Here is a 17,272-nt window from a genome sequence, read left to right as displayed (position 1 = left end):
TCAGAACCTGTCTCAAAATAAAAAAATTAAACAAAAAGAGGGATGGGGATATAGCTCAGTGGTAAATTGCCCCTGGGTTAAATCACTAGTACCAAAAAACAAAAATAATTGGATTAGTTCAGGATACTCACAGAAAACAACTTCCTCAACCCATTGTTACAAACTGCATCATTGTCTAGGAGCCTCATTTGATCTGTTTGGTGAGTCTTGCCAGCGACACAGTACTAGCCAAAGGATAAGGAGAACTTCTTTGTTTTAAGAGTACCAGAAGTGCCCTGGTGTTGCCAAAAGAGCCAAACAAGGCCAATAGGTGAAGGAAGGTAGCAAACTCACATACTGAAACAATTCTCATCCTCTGGTCCCACTCAGGCCCATGTCCACTTCTCCCTGGGTGTCCGCCTCACCAGTGTCTCCCAGCTGTTACGAGGCTGCATAAAACACACAGAACCGGTCCTCTTCTCCAACGCTCCAGTTCCTGCTTCCCCTTCACCTCATTATGATGATCCCAAGTTGAATAAGGAGAATAATTTAAGAACAAAGTCTGTATTTTAACCTATCGCCCTGACTCAACAACCCACAAACAGAAAATCTGGGCATCTGATATCCTGGTAATAATGTTATCAAAGATGAAACAGGCAGATGACAGTAGGACCAGGAATTCAACTGGAGGGAAACAATGAATGATAGAAGGGACGATTGAATGTGTAGTACAATAAATGAGATGGCAAAAGAACGCCCACCAAATGCTCACCTACCACCCAAAACACTAATGACCTACTGACATTATTCAGTCATCCATATAACAAACATTTATTTAGAGATCGACCTAGGTTAGACCCCGTATCGTGTATGTTCAATACGTATTTTACCTCTGAGGAACCACAGCCACAGAATCACTCAGTAATTCAGTAAGTAATTTGCCCGGTGTCCATAGCCTTTGGAACTTAAATATACACAAAGTACCTCATGTGTTTTCCTTTTAAGGCAAAGTGTGGAAGGAGGTAAAAGAATATAATTAGAAAATATAAGAAATAGGATGAGAGGAAGACTCTCTTGCAGAAGAACCATGTCGCCCCCTAATATCCTAACACCTCCAAATGGAACCTTTCAATCACGTTATTTTAGCCAATGATGCTTCAACATTACCTCACTAAAAGGTTTGTCTAGAAAATATGTAACTCATCATTCATAATAAACATTTTAAATACAAATTATTTAATACTAGAAGTTGGAAATCCTAAATATCAGTATTCCCATATTAAGAAAAGGAGTATATCAACAACTGACGCTCTGTAAAGACCCCTGGAAGAAATCACTAGCTGAATGGCCCTGTTGGTACCCAGCATCAGCAATATAGTTCTTGCCACTGAAGGTCACAAACTCCTGTGGATTGGGTGAAGTCTCATCTTAAGGACTAGTAGGCTATTCAAAACCAATATTACAGCTCTTCCTTCTCTGTTACATTCCAATCCTGAATCATAAATCTGGATGTTTTATAAAAATTGGGTAATGTATGTATGCTAGCTAAATTTAATGGCAATTATTTTTTCACTCTTCTCTTTACTACCAGTATAAATTTTCTGTGATTTCAACAATAAACCAGTGTTGAAACACTTTCCAGCATAAGTTGGGCTGGGTTCTAAGAAAACAACATCATTATTAAAATGCTTTTATTAGTATTAATTTTGAAAGGAGGGTGGTTATGTTCCTGAAAAAAAAAAGCCATTTAGTTATACATGATGACATTGTTATGGGTGAAATAAAATGATGTGTAGGGTTTTCTTCAAAATAATGTGGGGGCTCAAAGGTTATGATAGGTCATCAGTTCATTGTCGGTAATCTGAGAAATCAATACGCAGGTTTATTATTTTATTCTCTATAATCTTGAATAGATTTGAAATTTTATATAGTAAAAAGTGTAAGGATGTGTTATTAAAGACCATGCTTGCTGCTTCTCCTAAATAGTAAAATATCGATCACCATGTTTGGGCACTAGTTTTCTCTCTAGAGAAATATGAAATATAGTTTTCAATACTTCTTCCACTTCTTCCTCTTTCAGAGTCTTAAACTCTACCAGGTCGACACCGTCCTTATAGTTGAATCTCCTATAGGTGAGGGTGAAGCCCACTAAACAGTGAACCCCTTCTGGGGTCTGCAAGGAACAAAATGATTTGCTTGTAAACACAGAGGCTGGGGATGTCTGAAGGAATGTATTCACAGACTCAAAATCTTCAATTGTTCGAGGTAGAAGAGTAAAGGAGTAGATTTTTCGGTATTTATTCATCTCTAGGAGGTCGGAATTGAGAAATTCTTGGTTTGGAATGTGCTGCTCTCTTCTGATTTGGTCCAGGTACCAGATGCCTTCCTCCTCTGTCAAGCGGAAGATGCATGGCACCTGAAGCTGATCCTTCCCAGAAATTAATTCCAGAGGCTGCCATATCTGGTAGGAGCGTCCAAACCCAGCATCGGCAATATAGTTCTTGCCACTGATGGTCACTTGTAGTAGAAGGTGAATCATACCACTGCTGTATTTGTTGGCCGGAGTGTTGTAAACGTATCCTCCCAACATAGTGGTCTGAAAACCCATTGTGGTCAGAGCCCAGTATAGAAGATGATTGACCTGGAGGCACCACCCACCCCGCTTCCTCCTCACAACTTGGTCAAAAATGGTCTCTAAGTCCAACTCCATAGGTTCTCCACAGTGAATATTAAGGTTCTCAAAGGGGATAGCTCGGATCTGGTGCTGAAGAATGTCAGTTAATGTTTCCAAGTCCAATTTGTTCCTAGAGTTCTTATAGCCAATTCTTTCAAAATATACTTCAATGTCCATGGTCCCTAAAGTGAGGAAAATAAAAACAAAACCAAAAACAAATTATGCTAGTTTTGCACTCGGATATCCAAGAGCAGCCTAACTTTAGCTAGAATGTGTTTTAAATATGTAGATACAAATAATGCATGCAAATATCTGTAATAAGTTTTTGCTTTGATTGGAGGAAGCGATATAAACTCATAGTTCACTAAAGTTCCAGGGACCCTTAGCAGGAAAGTCTGATCATTTCTTCCATCTTTCAAGTATTAGAAACTAGAAATCCAGATTAAATGATGAGTCAAATGATAACCAGTTTAGATGTGGTATTCTTAGTGATGAAAAACCCTGAGTTCCGATTGGTTTCCATTAAGATAGGCTTCTAAATGGTTCTGGATTCAAACAGGAGAATTCTACAGTAGAGTAAATGGCATTCCTGGAACTTGACCCACTCAAATTTCCCTTTAGCAGAATCTTATGTAAGTTCTGTACTCAAAGATTTATGTTGATTGACTCACTGATTGATCGATTAGCTCAAGGAACATTTTACTGGGCTGGAGATACATCTTGTTGGTAGAGAGGCTGTGGGGCCAATCTCTAGCACAAAAACTAACTAACTAAATATATAAATAAAAGTGTACTTCCTGCCCTCTAAAATCTTACATTTCAGTGGGAATTAGAATGATACAGATAGTGAACTGAGTAAAGTGAATAAATCATGTAATTTACGGGAGTGTGGTAAGCGCCCTAGGGAAAACTAAAGCAATAAGTAGGAATAGTAACTGCACAGGAGGATCTCAATTACAAAGAACGTGTTTAAGAAATCCTCACTGAGACTGCACGGATTCTAGAGAGTGACCAGGGGAGGTGATCCTGATGTTTGCCACATTTCCCTCAAGCTAGTAGAGTCACTGCACTTCTTCTCACCCCAACTGCACCAGTACCCTTTCTCAACACTTGGACAAGGTCAGCCTGTAACACTGAGGCTCAGCCATAAGAGACATTTACTCAGCCCACCCCAGTCCCTCTTGGCCTCCTTAGCCAGTCTGTACTGAATACAAGGAAGAGAGGAGAAAGCTCACCTAAGAGGAGTAGGTGGCTTACCCGTGACTGGCCACGGGACTGATGCATATGCATTATCCTTTTTTTCTCTGTAATTCTACAATTTGTTTTCAAATGTTTGTTAGGGGCCTTAGTACTGGTGACATGCAACCACATTGGACTGTGTATTCTGTGACTAACATAAGCAGTGGTCTATACTAAAGCTGTGGTGCAAGGTGTGATACTGCAAACACCTGGGAAGCTGTGGCCAGGGAAAGAGCTCCTCAAAACTACTAGTTCTGCATGTTGATTGGCAGCATCTCTGTGCAGTAACAGACCCCCTTTTTTCAGCTTGATCATTAGAGGAGAAGACAACACAGGAGCAGGCAGTGTGCCCGTCTAGATAGCCCTTGGGGACTCTCACAAAGGTACTTTTTAACCACATTCCGTAAGTTGAACATAAGTTGATTTCAAAACGTTGTAATTCAGAAGCCTTAGAATGTTTCCTCTTCCTGGAACAAACTCTAGAAATGATAGGAAATGTGGCTTCAAAAAATGTATAACGTGATTCTTCTTGAAAACAAAGGGTAGTTTTGTGGACCATAAATTGTGAAGAATCCCTGAACGTCACAGGGAGTGTGACATCACAGGGAGTGTCCTGCACAGTAAAGGAAGCCTCTGAGTTGCACAAGAAGGGTGCAGGAAGGCTGATCACAGAAGATGGAAAGAACCCTGATGAGGTTTAAGCTTGGAGGCTGTGGAACTCACCAGGAGGGGACCCAGGAGCCACCAACCATGTGATTAATTGCCAAGGGAGCAGCAGGCACAGTGAACTATGGTCTGTGTCCCCGATTACTACTAAGATAAACACCAAAGGCCAGTATACAGTGGTAGCACTTGGTCTTCCTTAGGTGACAACTATAACTGGGGACACAAGGGTAGAAAAACAAAGTAATGCCCTTAATGTAAGGAGTCCACAGAAAGAAGGAGGGGCACTTATATGTGGAAAATATGCCACAAAGAGTCTCTTGTCATAGTCATCTTTCTGCACCTCCTCTGAAAGGCAGGAGTCCAAGCGCAATGCTAGATGGACATCTCACCTATTACACTAGACTCAAGAAGAAAAGTAACAGTGGAGACAGAGCCATTTATTCATGAATGGAAAGACAAAACAAATGAAAATAGACTGTGAGATGTGTTAGAAGAAAAGATATGACCTGCAAAAATTGCGTGACCAAAAGACAAGAAATGGAAGAAGAAATATAAACTGAATAGATAGAAGTTCTTTTCAGGAACTTGGCAGTATAGAGGATATAAAATGACTTAGTAATAAATACTAAAAAATAAGATGATGAAATAATATGGTTTGTGAAAAGAAAGATTTCAGAACTTAGAAAATTCATTAAGATTAATTAAAATTAATTAATTTAACATAGACAGAGCTTATACTTAGTCATAAGCGAGAAGAATTATTTAGATGAACCATAATTAGTTATGTGGAAAAAACTTGATATTCATATAAAGACTAATGAAAAGATAATGCCATTCCCACATTAAAAGAAAAGTTAATCGATACAGAAAGGAAAGAAAAGCACATCGTGCTTCTGAAGGGAAGAATATGAAAAGTATAATAGGAAATATATACAAGATAGATATATATATAAAGAAATATTTTACAGAAAGGAGAAAGAAATCAAATTTGAAAAACAAGAGACAAAGAAAAAATCAAAGTGATAGAGTGCCAGGGATCCCAGCAGCCTGCAGCAGGGCCCCGGAGATCCAGGCCAACTGATTCGCGTGGCCTGCCCTGCGGCTACAGAAGGCGTGGCGCCTCAGTGAAGCCATTAATTGGCAAGCAGGGAGGTTAGGGAAGGCCATTAGGTGGAATCCCACCAGCCAAGCCCACACGGACCCTTGGGCCGAGCACGGGTTCTCAGAAGGGGAAGGAAGCGGTACAGTCCCATCCCCCACAGCGGACACTCCACCGAGGCAGTCAGCGGCCACCATCCGGGAAAGCTGAAGGATACACCGCCACTCTCCTTCAGAGTGCAACATCAAAACAGGTCGGTGTCATTCAGCTCACCCCCCAGACAGCGGGAATTCGCATAAAATCTCTCCTAGGCTTGCCGGGAGAGGGAGTATCAAGCTGAGCCTCCATAAAGACTAGGGGGAAACCAGAGACACCTGACCTCCAACCCCTCCTCCCAGTAGCAGCCAAAACGAAACCTGGCTAGCCAGCGCTGGGGGAGGGGCAAGCAGAAAAAATCAAAGTGATAGAGTGCCAGGGATCCCAGCAGCCTGCAGCAGGGCCCCGGAGATCCAGGCCAACTGATTCACGTGGCCTGCCCTGTGGCTACAGAAGGCGTGGCGCCTCAGTGAAGCCATTAATTGGCAAGCAGGGAGGTTAGGGAAGGCCATTAGGTGGAATCCCACCAGCCAAGCCCACACGGACCCTTGGGCCGAGCACGGGATCTCAGAAGGGGAAGGAAGCGGTACAGTCCCATCCCCCACAGCGGACACTCCACCGAGGCAGTCAGCGGCCACCATCCGGGAAAGCTGAAGGATACACCGCCACTCTCCTTCAGAGTGCAACATCAAAACAGCGGACACTCCATCCAGGCAGTCAGCGGCCACCATCCGGGAAAGCTGAAGAATACACCACCACTCTCCAACAGCTTGCAACATCAAAACAGCCAGCAGCAGGACCCCGGAGATCCAGGCCAACTGATTCGCGCGGCCTGCCCCGCAGCTACAGAAGGCGTGGCGCCTCAGAGAAGCCATTAATTAGCAAGCAGGGAGGTTAGGGACTGCCATTAGGTGGAATCCCGCCAGCCAAGCCCACCGCCCACGCCTGGAACAGGCCCAGCGACCTGCCAGCATTGTAGTCACGACACCCCAATTGGAATAGGGACAGAGCAGAGCCGCCTTCCACTCCCGGAACAGGCCCAGAGAGCCGCCAGCGTGGTAGACACGTCACCCCAATTGGAGTAGGGGCACAGCCGCCGCCCGCACCTGCAAGGGAGACTTTTCAAGTATACAAGAGCAACATAAATAAATAGGGGGTAAATTTCAAAACACAACAGTTGCACCAAGCAGAAAGAAACGCGAGCAGTATGAAAAGACAAGGAAAGAAAGGACCACAAGCAATGCAGGTCAACTCAACTTTAGAAGAGGTAATAGCTGCAACAGATGGAATATCAGATAAAGAGTTCAGGATATATATGCTTCAGATGATCTGGAGTCTCAAGGAAGACATGAGACAGCAAAATCAGACAATGAAAGATCACATTGACAAACAAATCCAGGAAGTAAAAGATCAATTTCACAGGGAGATAGAGGTAATAAAAAACAAACAAATTGAAATTCTAGAAATGCAGGAAACAATAAACCAACTTAAAAACTCAATTGAGAATACTACCAGCAGAGTAGATCACTTAGAAGAGAGAACATCAGACAATGAAGACAAAGTATTTCAACTGGAAAAGAACATAGACAGCTCAGCAAGTCTGCTAAGAAACTATGAGCAGAACATCCAAGAATTATGGGACAATATCAAAAGACCAAATTTAAGAGTCATTGGGATACAGGAAGGCACAGAGCTCCATTCCAAAGGAATAAACAGTCTATTCAGTGAAATAATACGAGAAAACTTCCCAGAATTGAAGATTGAGACAGAATCCCAAATCCTAGAAGCCTACAGGACGCCGAATGTGCAAAATCATAAGAGATCCACACCTAGACACATTATAATGAAGATGTCCAACATACAGAATAAGGAGAGAATTTTAAAAGCTGCAAGAGAAAGAAAGCAGATTACATTTAGGGGTAAACCAATCAGGATAACAGCTGATCTCTCAACACAGACTCTGAAAGCTAGAAGATCCTGGAATAACATATTTCAAACACTGAAAGACAATGGGCTCCAACCAAGAATCGTGTATCCGGCGAAATTAAGCTTCAGGTTAGAAGATGAAATTAAAACCTTCCACAATAAACAAAAGTTAAAAGAATTCGCAGCTAGAAAACCATCTCTTCAAAAAATCCTTGGCAAAACATTACAGGAAGAGGAAATGGAAAATAACATTGAAAACCAACAATGGGAGGTAGGACAGTAAAGGGGGGAAAGTAGTCAAAGAGGATAACAAATCAGGTTTAGTAACATCAATAAACAAATATGGATAGAAGAACAAACCATATCTCAATAATAACCCTAAATGTTAATGGCTTAAACTCACCAATTAAGAGACACAGGCTAGTAGAATGGATCAAAAAACAAGACCCAACAATATGCTGTCTACAGGAGACGCATTTGATAGGAAAAGATATACATAGACTGAAGGTGAAAGGTTGGGAAAAATCATATCACTCATATGGACCGCGGAAACAAGCAGGAGTGTCCATACTCATATCTAATAAAATAGATTTCAAGCCAAAGCTAATCAAAAGGGATATAGAAGGACACTTCATACTGCTCAAGGGAACCATACACCAACAAGACATAACAATCATAAATATATATGCCCCAAATAATGGTGCAGCTGTGTTCATCAAGCAAACTCTTCTCAAGTTCAAGAGTCTAATAGACCAACATACAATAATCATGGGAGACTTCAACACACCTCTCTCACCACTGGACAGATCTTCCAAACAAAAGTTAAATAAGGAAACTATAGAACTCAATAACACAATTAACAACCTAGACTTAATTGACATATATAGACTATACCACCCAACATCAAGTAGCTACACTTTTTTCTCAGCAGCACATGGAACCTTCTCAAAAATAGACCATATACTATGTCACAGGGCAACTCTTAGACAATACAAAGGGGTAGAGATAATACCATGCATCTTATCTGATCATAATGGAATGAAACTGAAAATCAATTATAAAAGAAGAAAGGAAAAAGCAAGCATCACCTGGAGAATGAACAATAGGTTGCTGAGTGATCAATGGGTTTTAGAAGACATCAAGGAGGAAATTAAAAAATTCCTAGAGTTAAATGAAAACACAGACACAACATATCAGAATCTATGGGACACATTGAAAGCAGTTCTAAGAGGAAAATTCATTGCTTGGAGTTCATTCCTCAAAAAAAGAAAAAACCAACAAATAAATGATCTCATACTTCATCTCAAAATCCTAGAAAAAGAAGAGCAAAACAACAGCAAAAGAAGTAGAAGGCAAGAAATAATTAAAATCAGAGCTGAAATTAATGAAATTGAAACAAAAGAAACAATTGAAAAAATTGACAAAACTAAAAGCTGGTTCTTTGAAAAAATAAATAAAATTGACAGACCCTTAGCCATGCTAACGAAGAGAAGAAGAGAGAGAACCCAAATTACTAGCATACGGGATGAAAAAGGCAATATCACAACAGACACTTCAGAAATACAGAAGATAATCAGAAATTACTTTGAATCCTTATACTCCAATAAAATAGAAGATAGTGAAGGCATAGATAAATTCCTTGAGTCCTATGATCTGCCCAGATTGAGCCAGGAGGATATAGACAACCTAAACAGACCAATAACAATAGAGGAAATAGAAGAAACAATCAAAAGACTACCAACTAAGAAAAGCCCAGGACCGGATGGGTATACAGCAGAGTTTTACAAAACCTTTAAAGAGGAACTAACACCAATACTTTTCAAGCTATTTCAGGAAATAGAAAAAGAGGGAGAACTTCCAAATTCATTCTACGAGGCCAACATCACCCTGATTCCGAAACCAGACAAAGACACATCAAAGAAGGAAAACTACAGACCAATATCTCTAATGAACCTTGACGCAAAAATCCTCAATAAAATTCTGGCAAATCGGATTCAAATACATATCAAAAAAATTATACATCATGATCAAGTAGGATTCATCCCTGGGATGCAAGGCTGGTTTAATATACGGAAATCAATAAATGTTATTCACCACATCAATAGACTTAAAAATAAGAACCATATGATCATCTCAATAGATGCAGAAAAAGCATTCGACAAAGTACAGCATCCCTTTATGTTCAAAACTCTAGAAAAATTAGGGATAACAGGATCATACCTCAACATTGTAAAAGCAATCTATGATAAGCCACAGGCCAGCATCATTCTGAATGGAGAAAAATTGAAGGCATTCCCTCTAAGATCTGGTACAAGACAGGGATGCCCTCTCTCACCACTTCTGTTCAACATAGTCCTCGAAACACTGGCCAGAGCAATTAGACAGTCAAAAGAAATTAAAGGCATAAAAATAGGAAAAGAAGAACTTAAATTATCACTATTTGCAGATGATATGATTCTATACCTAGCAGACCCAAAAGGGTCTACAAAGAAGCTATTAGAGCTAATAAATGAATTCAGCAAAGTGGCAGGATATAAGATCAACACGCATAAATCAAAGGCATTCCTGTATATCAGCGACAAATCCTCTGAAACGGAAATGAGGACAACTACTCCATTCACAATATCCCCCCAAAAAATAAAATACTTGGGAATCAACCTAACAAAAGAGGTGAAAGATTTATACAATGAAAATTACAGAACCCTAAAGAAAGACATAGAAGAAGACCTTAGAAGATGGAAAAACATACCCTGCTCATGGATAGGCAGAACTAACATCATCAAAATGGCGATATTACCAAAAGTTCTCTATAAGTTCAATGCAATGCCAATCAAAATCCCAACAGCATATCTTGTAGAAATAGATAAAAGAATCATGAAATTCATATGGAATAATAAAAGACCCAGAATAGCAAAAACAATACTAAGCAGGAAGTGTGAATCAGGCGGTATAGCGATACCAGACTTCAAACTATACTACAGAGCAATAGTAACAAAAACAGCATGGTACTGGTACCAAAACAGGCGGGTGGACCAATGGTACAGAATAGAGGACACAGTAACCAATCCACAAAACTACAACTATCTTATTTTTGATAAAGGGGCTAAAAGCATGCAATGGAGGAAGGATAGCATCTTCAACAAATGGTGCTGGGAAAACTGGAAATCCATTTGCACCAAAATGAATCTGAATCCCTATCTCTCGCCGTGCACAAAAGTTAACTCAAAATGGATCAAGGAGCTTGATATTAAATCAGAGACACGGCATCTGATAGAAGAAAAAGTTGGTTATGATCTACACGCTGTGGGATCGGGCTCCAAATTCCTCAATAGGACACCCATAGCGCTAGAGTTAACAAATAGAATCAACAAATGGGACTTACTCAAACTAAAAAGTTTTTTCTCAGCAAAAGAAACAATAAGAGAGATAAATAGGGAGCCTACATCCTGGGAACAAATCTTTACTCCACACACTTCAGATAGAGCCCTAATAACCAGAATATACAAAGAATTCAAAAAATTAGACAATAAGATAACAAATAACCCAATCAATAAATGGGCCAAGGACCTGAACATACACTTCTCAGAGGAGGACATACAATCTATCAACAAGTACATGAAAAAATGCTCACCATCGCTAGCAGTCAGAGAAATGCAAATCAAAACTACCCTAAGATACCATCTCACTCCAGTAAGACTGGCAGCCATTAGGAAGTCAAACAACAATAAGTGCTGGAGAGGATGTGGGAAAAAGGGCACTCTTGTTCATTGCTGGTGGGACTGCAAATTGGTGCAGCCAATTTGGAAAGCAGTATGGAGATTTCTCGGAAAGCTGGGAATGGAACCACCATTTGACCCAGCTATTCCCCTTCTCGGTCTATTCCCTAAAGCCCTAACAAGAGCATGCTACAGGGACACTGCTACATCGATGTTCATAGCAGCTCAATTCACGATAGCAAGACTGTGGAACCAGCCTAGATGCCCTTCAATAGATGAATGGATAAAAAAAATGTGGCATTTATACACTATGGAGTATTACTCTGCATTAAAAAATGACAAAATCATAGAATTTGGAGGGAAATGGATGGCATTAGAGCAGATTATGCTAAGTGAAGCTAGTCAATCTTTAAAAAACAAATACCAAATGACTCCTTTGATATAAGGGGTGTAAACAAGGACAGGGTAGGGACGAAGAGCTTGAGAAGAATATTTACAGTAAACAGGGATGAGAGGTGGGAGGGAAAGGGAGTGAGAAGGGAAATTGCATGGAAATCGAAGGCGATCCTCAGGGTTATACAAAATGTCATATAAGAGGTAAGGAGGGGTAAGTCAAGAGAATACAAATGGAAGACATGATTTACAGTAGAAGGGGTAGAGAGAGAAAAGGGGAGGGGAGGGGAGGGGAGGGGGGATAGTAGACAATAGGACAGACAGCAGAATACATCAGACACTAGAAAGGCAATATGTCAATCAATGGAAGGGTAACTGATGTGATACAGCAATTTGTATACGGGGTAAAAGCGGGAGTTCATAATCCACTTGAATCAAACCGTGTAATATGATGTATTAAGAACTATGTAATGTTATGAACGACCAATAAAAAAATAAATAAATAAATAAAATAAAATAAAATAAAAAGATGAAAAAATTAAATAAAATTGTGAAAGACAAAAAAAAAAAGAAAAACAAGAGACAAGAGTCTTGGAAACTATTGATTCTACGTACTTGACATCGACACATAATCTGCTTAAATTTTTGAAATTCATAATTTAAAAGAACTACTCAAGCATCTGTCAGAGAATGAACTTCATATGGAAGAAAATGTCAGGCTGGCAACAGAATGTTCCCAGGAAATATCCAAAGGTGCAGTCCTAGAACTATGTCCACAAAGTATCGGAAGAGTGTATGATCCTGACTTGGGCTTTGTGTTAGGATTTTACTGAATCATAACAGCAACCTGCATCCGATGATGATTTGAAATGTGGAAGAACTTGACAAAGGCCACCAGTGTGAGCTATCCTGAGGAAGTCTTTCCTCCTCACTGGACAGAACGAAGTAACTCAAAAGGAAAACTAAGAAGTCGGCCACAACAAAGGACTGATGTGAGCACTGGCTCCTTTTAATAGCCAAGGAAGGGGAGAAAAGGGATGAGCATTATGGCTATTGAAGAAGCCATTTCTTTCAGCTTATCCAAAAATAGAAGCAAGAAAGATTAAATCTGAAGACTGAGAAAGACCAGAACTAGGAAGCTCTGATCCAGCACTGCCAACTCTGGAACCCTTACACGATGAACTTAGGGACATTGAAATTTCAAGTTTATTGGAACAGACAGAGCTACATCAATCAGGGAGCACCAGATCACAAGCACTCAACGTCCCCGGCGAAGGGAGGAAGACAGGGCAAGAGAGACACTTCTATAGGATGTTCCCACAAAGAGCACAAAAACCATATTTCATCAGATAAAGCGGAAAATTCTTAGGTACGGGTCAGTTGGTGGCTTCTGATTGGTAAAGTTTCTGGTTTTCTTCTATTGTTTACTTGGGAATGTAAAGCACTGGAGTCACCCAGGCCAGTGGTTACCTGATTAAAATTCTGTAAACAATCATATTCTGAAATTACTGAAAGGTGAGTGTTATGGTTTGGATGTGCAGTCTCAGACAAAAGCTCATATATGAGACAATGCCAAAAGGTTTAGAGAAGAAATGATTGGGTTATGAGAGCCTTAAGACAATCCGTGAATTAGTCCTGATGGGATTAACTGGGTGGTAGCTGAAGATGGATAGGGTATGGCTGCAAGAGCTGGGCATGTACCTTTGGGGTACATATTTTGTATGTGGAGTCTCTCTCTCTCTCTCTCTCTCTCTCTCTCTCTTTCTCTCTCTCTCTCTCTCTCTCTCCTTCCTGATCATCATGTGAGCTGCTTCCCTCAGCCACTCTTTCCCACCATGATGTCCTCACCTCAAGCCCAAAGAAATGGAGCTGGCTGCCTATGGACAGGACTTCTGGAACTGTGAGCCCCCAAATAAACTCTTCTTCCCTTCAGTTGTTCGGATCAGGGCTTTAAGTCATAGCAGTGAAAAAGCTGACTAAAACAATGAGGCAGAAAGCATGTAGGTGAGTAAAACAGGGAGGGATAGAGCCAGGAGAGAACTGGAGAGTGCTAAAATAATTTAAAACATTAAAAAAAGAAAACCCCACAGTTCACATGAGCCCACTGGATCACTGGTCTCCACCAGCAGCACGGAAGTGTAAAGAACAGAGAATGTCCGTGCACCTAGAGAGGACACATGGGTGGGGAGGACCCAGGACTGAGTCACTGTGGGGACAATGCTGTCTACAAGTCACCTAGATTCTTTAGATTTCTTTCACCATATCATGGTGCCCCTGGCCTGGCTTGTGCCATTATCCTTAAGAACCTGCACCCTGGATTCTCTTTGCAGGACTGCTGGAGCTTCTTGCCCCCATTAGCTTGGAGCTAGCCATGCGGGGAATTGACATCCGGCCCCTGCAGCCGAGGGTCCATGATCTGAACGCCCAGCTGCCTTGCTGGGGTCTCAACACACTTTGAGTTATAATTTACATCCCGACACAGCAGGGTTTCTCCAGGACTTCCTTAAGTCACTTGCACAGGGACCCTTGTCCCAATGTCTGAATTTTGGGAATCTGACCGAAGTCACCAGTGTGGTCACTTTGGAGAGTTGTGTGAAAGATACCCACAATGAGGTGACTTCTAGAGGGCTAGGAGGCCATGAAAATGGCTTGCATTTTTTTCTGCAGATCACATGAATATTGTTTTGTCCAATGGTCACCATGCAACAGTTGGATTAACTGTGGTAATTTATCTCTAAAACATGGTGTTTCAATGACAGATCACCATGTGGGATATTCCTCAGGAGAGTGGGTTGACACACAGAACCTATTCAATTCCACGTCTTTGGGATCTCTGCATCATTCATGTGATTTTCAGCTTTTTTGTTAAACCCTTATTTTCTCCCTCAATAGAGTTGTGAGCAAGAGCCCAACCTAGAAGAATTAAAATCAGACTGAAGCCGGGCGCAAGCCTATATTCCCAGTGGGATTGGGAGGCTGAGGCAGGAGGATCTTGAGTTCAAAGCTAGCCTCAGCAATGGCCCTAAGCAACTTAGTGAAATCCTGTTTCTAAATAAAACACAATAAAGTGCTGGGATGTGGCTCAGTGATCGAGTGCCCCTGAGTTCAATCTCTAGTACTACCCGCCCCCAAAAGGCAGACTGATCCAGAGGGAGGCTGTGCATGAGATGCTGCTGTTATATCTTCAAGCTACAAGCAGCACAAACCCTGTTGGGGATTGTGGTAGAAACTTCTACACCTACTGCATAGGTTACTAGCAATATTGCATAGAAGATTTCCAAGGAAAGCTAATGAACTGCTTTTATTTTTGTATGTATACTATTTCTATTTCTTTTTATCTCTTCTTCAATTTCTACTACAGTGAAGTGCTTAGCATCCCATGATTTTGACACTATACCCCAGCCAACCTGCTGACTATCTGTATGGAAAAGGACTTGCTAGGCTGGCCACAGCTAAAGACTATTATTCGGGGCTGGGGATGTGGCTCAAGTGGTAACGCGCTTGCCTAGCATGCGTGAGGCATTGCATTCGATTCTCAGCATCACATAAAAATAAAATAAAGATATTGTGTCCACCTAAAACTAAAAACTAAATATTAAAAATATAAAGACTATTATTTAATAATCCTTAGAGTGCAAAAGAACTGTGTCTCAGCCATAGCTCCCTGGGAATGCCTTCAGTAGCTAAGAAGCGGGTACAGGGTACCATTGAAGGCAAGAATCAAACCTGAAGAGCAATAGTGGCTAGAGCTGAAGATGGTGAGGCCAAGAAATAAGTCTCTGGACAGGGGGCAGCTAGAGAGCTGACAGCCAGAAAGCTCCTTTTGAGGGACAGGGTGTGCCCAGCTGTTCTGTGTCTAAGGCAGTAGGAGGGGCGGGGACAGGAAAGAGAAAGAGCAGTTTAACAGGAAAGAGCCAGCAGAGGACTGTCGTGTGGGCATCCTGCCAGAGGACAGAGCAGAGTCCAGAGCACAGAGTCCCCTGCTCCTGGGCAGCCTTGCCTAGGGAGGCTCCTTGCTCCTGTGTCATTTGTAGTCAGTGTTCGGGGGGGGGGGGGGGACGCCCTACTCTCAGGAACAGTGAAGCAGTTGACTTTTCATCCCTTATAGCTCCTCAAGACCCTCCCCACTAAGCCTCCTTCCAACATGGTAAACATTCCCCCAGGACTTTCTCTAGACACTGCAGATAACAAAATCCAGACACGCAGGACATTGGGGACCATTGGGGTTTTCTGATCAGCTCAGGCAAAAGGAGCAGGATTGTTATGAGTCTGCTCCCTACAGGATTAACCAGACCTCTTGGGACACACCCAGTTGAGGACAGAGGAGTACAGGACTGTCCAAGGTTTCCAAGAGAGAAATTCAGTTGAGGAATTTCCCTTAAATGCTGCTACCTTTTAACACTGAGTCTGCATGACAAACTTTAAGTAGGTACCATTATTAGCTCCATGTTACTATGGGAAAGGGAGCTTCAGAGACACTAAAAGAGTTGTTCAAGTTCTCTCTGCTAGAATGTGCTGTGGCCGGCCTGTCACCCAGGTGGTGTGAACTGAGAGTCTGTCAGATTCATCATCATGCTGCATAGCATTTACAGCATTAGCTCCAAGCAGGAGCCACCCAACTCTCTGAACAACTTAGAACTTGGAATTCAGGGCAGAGTAGAATCTAGCCTCCTGCACTCCCTTTGAGATCAGAGGAAACCCCAGTTTCAAAGCCCACTGCAGGTCAGTGGGGAGCTCCACTCACCAGGTTACCAGAGCCTGAGACCAGGAACCAGGCTGTGTGCAGTCTGCCTCTTCCTAGGTCTGCAGAGGAAGTGCTCTCATTGGTTACCAAATTGTCCCACCCCCAGAGTCTGATTACAGTCCGCCCAGGGATCTCTGGGAAATGTAGTTGCAGGGCTTCTTGGTGCCCCAGTGTTCATGTTTTCCTGAGGAGGGGTGGGGATTTATATTATCTGATGGTTCACATGCCTCAGGCTGTGAGGGACCTTTGTACTCCACATAGTTCCTGCTCTCTGGGAGCTTGAGCCAGGCTTCCTGAGTGTGAAGTGGAAGTTCAGAGCTTGGAAAGGGCACAGGGAGAGCTGTTCCAGTAACCTAGAGGGGGTAGAAGAAGGTGGAAGCTTACTGTCTTCATCAATTCCTGAGATCTTTATTTTCATTTTTTAAAAAGTTCTCTCATCCTCACTCCCTTTTACCTCTCCATTGGAAGGCACTGGCAGCGTGAAAAGTGTCTGTACTTTGTCTATGCATGTGGTGTGAGTGTGACTTGTGTCATATGGTTTGTTCTGTTGGTGTTTCTATTTACATTAATGATATGGGTCTATACTCTTGCAATTTCTTATTCATTTCTACTATATTCATTACACTGTATTTTATAAGTTGTCTTCATGATATGATGGATGCTTGTGCTATTTCTTTGGCACCTATTTTTCTATTACATTCCTCTGGTTTCCTACTTTATAACCTTTATAACTCTCTACC

The 17,272-nt window shown here is 41.6% G+C and overlaps 1 protein-coding gene across 1 annotated transcript; it reads right to left on the bottom strand.

The window, feature by feature from the left end:
* Window positions 1-1,957: 1,957 nt before the first annotated feature.
* LOC113187810 (arylamine N-acetyltransferase 2) lies at window positions 1,958-16,589 on the bottom strand. Its single transcript, XM_026395831.2, has 2 exons — window positions 16,533-16,589; window positions 1,958-2,835 (listed from the first exon to the last, which is right to left on the bottom strand). Exon 2 carries the CDS (start codon window positions 2,828-2,830, stop codon window positions 1,958-1,960), a length of 873 nt encoding a protein of 290 aa, XP_026251616.2. The 5' UTR covers window positions 2,831-2,835; window positions 16,533-16,589.
* Window positions 16,590-17,272: the final 683 nt, after the last annotated feature.

This window comes from Urocitellus parryii, chromosome 14 (genome assembly GCF_045843805.1).
Source record: "Urocitellus parryii isolate mUroPar1 chromosome 14, mUroPar1.hap1, whole genome shotgun sequence".
Classification (NCBI taxonomy): domain Eukaryota; kingdom Metazoa; phylum Chordata; class Mammalia; order Rodentia; family Sciuridae; genus Urocitellus; species Urocitellus parryii.
Note: the sequence above shows the minus strand (reverse complement) of the source record. Positions and strands in the feature narration are given on the sequence as shown.

Bases quoted from the DNA above. Each gene is read 5' to 3' on its own strand.
- LOC113187810 (XM_026395831.2), bottom strand. From the start codon at position 2,830: ATGGACATTGAAGTATATTTTGAAAGAATTGGCTATAAGAACTCTAGG.